This window comes from Cebus imitator, unplaced genomic scaffold (assembly GCF_001604975.1).
Source record: "Cebus imitator isolate Cc_AM_T3 unplaced genomic scaffold, Cebus_imitator-1.0 Scaffold65, whole genome shotgun sequence".
Classification (NCBI taxonomy): Eukaryota; Metazoa; Chordata; class Mammalia; order Primates; family Cebidae; genus Cebus; species Cebus imitator.
The window spans coordinates 4,903,176-4,911,189 of NW_016107380.1; the positions used below are offsets into that span (position 1 = coordinate 4,903,176).

At 39.8% G+C, this 8,014-nt stretch overlaps 1 protein-coding gene across 1 annotated transcript in view; it reads right to left on the reverse strand.

Annotated features, from left to right (window-relative positions):
• CCDC28A (coiled-coil domain containing 28A) overlaps positions 1-8,014 on the reverse strand; it is a 21,639-nt gene that overhangs the window by 1,345 nt on the left and 12,280 nt on the right. The window contains exons 4-5 of the mRNA XM_017530427.2: positions 7,563-7,717; positions 3,755-3,777 (exon numbers count right to left, since the gene is read on the reverse strand). Of these exons, the coding sequence (XP_017385916.2) occupies positions 3,755-3,777; positions 7,563-7,717 (178 nt within the window). The remainder of the gene's footprint in view (positions 1-3,754; positions 3,778-7,562; positions 7,718-8,014) is intronic.

Below are 8,014 nucleotides of genomic sequence, written 5' to 3' on the forward strand. Positions count from 1 at the left end.
GGGGTTTCACCATGTTGACCAGGATGGTCTTGATCTCTTGACCTCGTGATCCACCCGCCTCGGCCTCCCACAGTGCTGGGATTACAGGCTTGAGCCACCGCGCCCGGCCTATAATTATCTTAATTGTTCCTCAAGAAGACTGAAAATAGGACAGGAATCTTGCATGTATTAGTCCTCCTTTCTTACAATCACCATCTTTCATTTTTCTCATTGACCTGTATTTATCCACCTGTCACTTATTTTTCAACACCCAACTCAATGATATGAATATACTGAAAGCAACTAAATGCTTGCAGTACATGTATGGCAGAGGTTGCAAAAATGTACAGACATAAGCATTGCCATCAAAGACATTCTTGTCCAGTGGCAAGGCTGAGATTTAACACATGTAAAAATCAACAGAAAATAAAATAATGCAGAATGCTAGGTTGAGGTACAAATGAAATTCTTTATGGAAATGGTCATCTTGAGTGTAACTTAAGGAGAACAAGGAGGTGAGAGTAACTCTAGGTAGGAGGTACAACCTGAACAAAGGCATTATGGTGAGAATGAACATGACGTGCTCTTGGGCATCCAGAAAACCAGCCTGAGGGGAATGAAAAGAATGAAAAATATGTGATCCAATTATTAAGAACCTTTAAAAGGGTTAACATGGTTTTAAAAAATTGATAAAAAATAGAAATGACAGGAAGAAAGTGACGTTTCAGGAATATTAATTTTGTAGCAAGGTCTGAAGCTTAGAGCAACACCGTCCAATAGAAATACAATGCAGGCTGGGAGCAGTGACTCGCACCTGTAATCCCAGCACTTTGGGAGGCTGAGGCAGGAGGACTGCTTGAGCCCAGGAGTATGAGACCAATCTTGGCAACATAGCAAGACCCTGTCTCTTAAAAAAACAAATTAGCCAGGCATAAAGTATACCTGTAGTCCTAGCTACTCAGGAGGTTGAGGTGGGAGATCAACTGAGCCCAGGAGGTTGAGGCTGCAGTGAGCCATGATCATGTCACTGCACTCTAGCCTGGGTGATGGAGCAAGGCTCTGTCTCAAAAATAAATATATAATATTTTAAGAATTATTTCAACATGTAATCATTGTAAAAATTGAGATAGTTTATGTTCTTTTAAAAATATTAAGTCTTTGAAATGTCTTAGTGGCTACTGCATGGAACAGTGCAACTCTAGAACTGGAACAGAAAATTGAAAAGGTGTAGAAGCAAGTGACGAGGTCCTGGATTATGTAGAAAGTGAAGGAAGAGTAAGAGCAGAACTGATGATACTGAGGATGTCTGACAACTGTAAAGAAGAGACAGCACACAGACTTCATATCCATATCCAGGCTCAATGGCAGGGAATGCCATGCCTGATTAGCAGTGTCTGCCATGGTCCTTGAAAGCATTTGAAAATATTCTTGGAGACTGAATTGACAGAGGCAGTCATGACAGAGAGGGAAATTAGGAGGGGAGAGTGTAAGTACTGGGAGAACACCTATTACAGGTGAGGAAGCTATGGTGGCCAGATTTTGTTCAAGGTTACACGGCTGCTTACCAAGCATTCCAAAGCCAACACTCTTGTATTATACAGGATATTCTGCTGCTTTGTTTGTGGTGGGTAAATTCCACCACAGATTGAGTCACAGAAAGTACTTTAAAAAAAAATTCTAAATGTTTAACAAAAAAAGGGCCGGGCATGGTGGCTCACACCTGTAATCCCAGTACTTTGGGAGGCCAGGGTGGGCGGATCACCTAAGGTTGGGAGTTCAAGAACAGCCTGGTCAACACTGTGAAACACCATTTCTATTAAAAATACAAGAATTAGCTGGGTGTGGTGGTGCATGCCTATAATCCCAGCTACCTAGGAGGCTGAGGCACAAGAATTGCTTGAACGAGGTGGAGGAGGTTGCAGTGAGCCGAGATCACGCTATTGCTCCAGCCTGGGCGACACAGCAAGACACATCTCAAAANAAAAAAAAAAAAAAAAAAAAAAGACACAAAGAAGGACAGGAGATATTTAAGTGTCATAGCAAAGAAAGAATATAAAGCATTGAAGGAATATAGTTAAAAAGAACTTTTTGCAAGAAAAGCCTCTTGAGTAACTCAAATCTTATCCCTGTTTTAACTCTTTCTTGACAATGAAATACTACATTAATCTCTCCCCACAGTTTATGTAACACCTTATTTTCTTTCTCTACAAAATGGGGGCATAACACCAACCACTTCCAAGTAGGGCCAAATAAGATAATGGACAAAACCCTTTATGCAGTACTGAGAAAATAGTAAGTAATCATGAAGAGTAGCTATTAATTGCCATTATAGAACTTGTATATACCTCCTGATTTCTTTTGCCTAGGCTGGAGTGCAATGGCACAATCTCGGCTCACTGCAACCTCTGCCTCCCAGGTTCAAGCAATTCTCCTGGCTCAGCCTCCTAAGTAGCTGGGAAAACAGGTGCCTGCCACCATACCCGGCTAATTTTTCTATTTTTAGTAGAGACAGGGTTTCACTATGTTGGTCAGGCTGGTCTTGAACCCCTGACCTCAAGTGATCTGCCTGCCTCGGCTTCCCAAAGTGCTGGGATTACAGGCGTGAGCCACCATGCCTGGCCCTGATTTCTTAATTGTTGTTACTGCACAATTCAGCAGTTATTAACAGTATGAATATAATCTTATAGTAATAATTATAATTTTTATATATATAGTTTGGAAATTTTCACATACACATCATCACATGTAGCAATTACCCCATATTACAGAGACCACTCTGAGATGTTAAACAGTTTGCCCAAGGTTACATTATCAAAATGTAGAACCAAATTTAAAACATCAAATCTCTACAACCAGTATCCTTTGTATCTTAAAAACTGGTTCAAAGAAGGTATCTTCCCTCTCAAATTATTTTATGGGCAAGATCATTCCTCATTGTTCTTTTGTACCTTACCATTGTGCTTATTGTTATGTTCAAAAATACATTTTGAAAAGTTCTTAAGATAATTTCTCTAAATTGAAATGTCAAAACCTGAATATTCTACACGTGTCTTGGTGATTTCTTTATGCTAATCCTGTAATACACTAACTACATTTAATTATGAAATGCCATTTCACAAACTGTGTAAGCATCCCTCAAAGGCTTCATTTTAATAATATCTAGTTTTCAATTTTAGTCACCTAAAATTTCCTATGTGATGACATTAAATTAGGTATAGTAGATTATCTCTGAATATCTCACTGCCACTTAGCCTCAGAATCTAAGCTTCAGAATAACTTATATAGCAACTAACCTAATCCTCAAGTCTCATGATACAAAATAATAATTTGTCTTAAACATTCAAAAACAGTACAAAACAAAGCAGAACAAACCAGAAACAAAATTTCAGCGTAGAAAACAACAAGAAAATTCCATTTGGAACCCAAAGTGGGCAGGGAATGGTGCCTCACCCCTGTAATCCCAGAACTTTGGGAGGCTGCAGTGGGAAGACTGCTTCAGCCTGGGAGGCTGAGACTGTGGTGAGCCGTGATCATGGTACTGCACTCCATTCTGGGCCATGGAGTGAAACCCTGTTTCTAAGAAAAAAAAAGAAAAAAGAGAAAAGAAAAGAGCAAAGACAGGAAAGAAAACCAAGGAGGAAGACTGATACCTCTAGTGAATAATACTCTTTTTTCACCGTATCTAAATAACGCATCTTTCTAAAACTTGATTGAGACTATTCACCAGAAATTATAAGTTGTAAACTTTTCACTGTTGAGAGTAGGCAAAGGATACATGGAAGAATTCAATTCTTCTAACTGCAAAACAAAGAAACAAATTTATTTTTAATTTTTATAAGATCAATATAAACAGTTGTTAACTATTTGTTTTTAAATACATTATTTTTTCATTTAAGCTTTCTTGTGTTGGGTACAATGATGTGTGCTTATAATCCTGGCACTTTGAGAGGCCAAGGCAGGAGAAGTGCTTGAGCCCAGGAGCTCCAGGCCAGCCTGAGTAAGATGGGAAGACCTCACCTCTATAAAAAAAAAAAAAAAAAAATAGCTAGGCATGGTGATGCACACCTGTGGTCCAGCTAGTCAGGAGGCTGAGGTGGGAGGATTGTTTGGACCCAGGAGTTTAAGGCTGCAGTGAACTCTGTTAGTGCCACTGCACTCCAGCCTGGGCAACAAAATGAGATTCTGTCTCAGGAAAAAAAAAAAAAAAAAGCTTTCTTTAAATGAAAAGGCAGAGTACGAAAGAAAAAAACTTTCAAAAAATTTTCAGGCCGAAAAATTCCTTTTCGCAAAAATAATTATAAAGTAGCATTAACATGTATGAAACATGAATATGAGAAGAGAGGCCAGGCATGGTGGCTCTTGCCTGTAATCCCAGCACTTTGGAAGGCTGAGGGGAGAGGATTGCTTGAGCCCAGGAGTTCAAGACGAGCCTGAGCAACATAACAAAACCCTGTCTCTACAAAAAAATAGAATATGAGGACAGATGATAAAAACTGGAGTTTTATAAGTATTCCTAAAACTAGGCATAATAACAATCATCTCTAATAACAGTTTTTAAAAGAAAAAAAAGTTGCCATTTTAATGATCAAAATCTTTAAAACTATCATAGATTGCAAGATTTCATGTCACTCAGTTTTCTGTTGAGGTAGAATTTATCTCGAGTTGTCTTAGGCTGTTTGGGCTGCTATAACGAACACCATAAACTGGTGGCTTATAAACCATAGCAATTGACTTCTTATGATTCTACAGGGTGGAAAGTCCAAAACTAACAAGCTAGCAGATCTGACGTCTGGGGAGGGCATGAACCTCTTCCTGGTTCATGGAACAGGAGGGTTTTCTCCTGGTGTCCTCACATGGTAGAAGGGATAAGGGGTTTCTCTTGGGCCTTTTTTATAAGGACATTAATTACATTCTTGCCCGAATCACCTCCCAAAGACCCCATCTCCTCCTACCATTACCTTCTAAGTTAAGATTTCAACATACGCTTTCTGGAGAGGACATAAACATTCAGACCACAGCATTTTTATCTTACAGAAGGAAAAATCTGAATTACAAAAATATGTTAACTAAATGGCTCAGTGTTGCTCAGTTATAACCCAAATGTAGACCCTGAACTCAACAAAGGCTTTCTGGTTTCAAATGTAGTGTTCTTTTCACTATACCATGGTTATTCTCCTAAATGTATAGCAAATTATATTTCTATCTGTTAAGAGGAAAAAAAATATAAAACATGAACTGGTAAGGCTGGGCACTGTGGTTCACACTTGTAATCCCAGCACTTGGGGAGGCCAAGGTGGGTGGATCACTTGAGTTCAGGAGTTCAAGACCAGACTGTACAACATGGTGAAACCCCATCTCTACTAAAAATACAAAAATTAGCCAGGTATGGTGGCTCGTGCCTATAGTCCCAGCTACTTGGGGGTGCTCAGGCAGGGGGACTGCTTTGAGTTCAGGAAGTTGAGGCTGCAGTGAGCTGAGATGGCATGACTGCACTCCAGCCTGGGTGACAAAGTGAGATCCTGTCTCAAAAAAACAAACAATGAACTGTAAATGAAAAGACTTGCAAGACTGAATATGACAGACTTAAAATACAAAGATTATAGACTGGAAATAGTGAAAGTGTTGGCATACAAGTTCCCTCACATTTACTTATTCAGAAGAGAGAAAAACAGTAGAAATTAACCCTTTTTGTTAATAGGGAATCTAAAACTAAAGTGTATTCAATTTTTATTTATTTTAGTTCCAAAAAAATTTAGAGGCAAATTCAATTAACATTTCTCAGTGTAACAATCATACCTCGGCCGGGCATGGTGGCTCACACCAAGTGTAATCCCAGCACTTTGGGAGGCCGAGGCAGGTGGATCACCTGAGGAGAGGAGTTCGAGACCAGCCTGGCCAACATGGTGAAACCCCATCTCTTATTAAAAAAAGGAAAAAAAAAGTTTAAAAATAAATAATAAAAAAAAGCCAATCATACCTCGTGTTATGTGCTAAACTGTGTACCCTCCAAAATTCATGTTTCAGTCCTCACCCCCAGTATCTCCAAACGTGAGATTTTTTTTTTTTTTTTTTTTTTTGAGACAGAGTCTCACTCTGTCGGCCAGGCTGGAGTGCAGTAGTGCAATCTCGGTTCACTGCAACCTCCGCCTCCTGGGTTTGAGTGATACTCCTGCTTCAGCCTCCTGAATAGCTTAGCTTACAGGTGCACACCACCACACTGAGCTAATTTTTGTATTTTTAGTAGAGATAGGGTTTCACTGTGTTGGTCAGGCTGGTCTCGAACTCCTGACCTTGGGTGATCCACCCACCTTGGTCTCCCAAAGTGCTGGGATTACAGGTGTGAGCCACTGCACCCAGCCTGAATGTGAGTAGATTTGAAGACAAGGGTTTTAAACAGGTAATTAAGTCACAATGAGGTCATTAGGGTGGGCCCTCATCCAATGTGACTGGCAGGAAAAGCAAAGTTGGACACTTGGCATAGAGGAAGAAGCCATGTGAACATGACGGCTACCTACAAACTGAGAGACCTCAGAAAAAAACAAATCTGCCAACTTGAGCTCCAACTTTTAGCCTCCAGAATTGTAAAAAAATTAATTTCTGTTGTTAAAGCCATCCAGTCTGTGGTACTTTGTTTTGGCAGCCCTAGCAAAGTCATACATATGGCAGTGTACTAAATTAGCAGAAACTCCAAATGTAGTTCTCTATTTAAAAACAAGTAACCACCGCCTGAGTAAATAACACAAAATGTATTATCATGTCAGAAAAGGTCTTTTTGACTACTATCCTCTATATCTTAAGATTTTATTATATCTGTACAGAAGCAAATGTTTTGCTTTCAGATTTGCCAGTATCTGTATTCTGGGAATACATGCTTAGATGTAAATATGATAACTTCCTTGGAATATGTTTCTTTTAAAAAAGAGGAAAGTTTTTACAACATGTATGAAACTTGAACATTAAATAAAATTATCCACTTCGGCTGGGCGAGGTAGCTCACGCCTGTAATCCCAGCACTTTGGGAGGCCGAGGTGGGCAGATCATGAGGTCAAGAGATGGAGACCATCCTGGCAAATGGTGAAACCCCATCTCTACTAAAAATACAAAAATTAGCTGGGAGTGGTGGCGGATGCCTGTAGTCCCAGCTACTCAGGAGGCTGAATTAGGACAACTGATTGAACCCAGGAGGCAGAGGTTGCAGTGAGCCGAGATTGCGCCACTGCGCTCCAGCCTGGTGCCTGGTGACAGAGCGAGACTCTGTCTCAAAAAAAAAAAAAAAAAAAAAAAAATTATTCACTTAGGCCACATACTGTCTAATTCCATTGATATGAAATGTCCACAATAGGCAAATCCATAAAGGCAGAAAGTAGATTAGGGGTTGCTAGGGGATGGGGAGAGGAGAGAATGGAGAGGTACAGGGTTTCTTTTTGGGGTGGTGAACATGTTCTGCAGTTCAACAGCAATCTGCACAACATTGTGAATATACTAAAAACCACGTAATTGTATAAATTAAAATAGTTCAAAAGCTAAATTTTTTGCAATAAAAAATATTTTTTAAAAGAACAAAGCAAAAGAATGATACTTACATCTGAAAGCAGCCTATCCAGATTGGAGTCACTGGCTGTTTTTCTCTTATCCTCAGGAAGCTCCTCTAACTCCCCATAGAGCTCCAGATTCAAGCGAGCTAATTTCTCCTGCATTCCCCGAACATGTTCCATCTGTTCAATGGAACATTCATTTCCTTGGGAACATTCCAGAACATTAATAATCATTAGGGCAGTTCAAAATAACAGCCTTGAGTCAAAACACTTAAACTCTAGGCCCTCTAAAAGAAACAAGTTTTCTTTCTTCTGTAAATTAGATCATCAATATTTTCTGTGTTTAATAACAAATCAAATTGCTGACCAGGAAAACAATGACCAACCTAAGAAATGACCTTGAGGCCGGGCGCGGTGGCTCAAGCCTGTAATCCCAGCACTTTGGGAGGCCGAGGCGGGTGGATCACAAGGTCAAGAAATCGAGACCATCCTGGTCAACA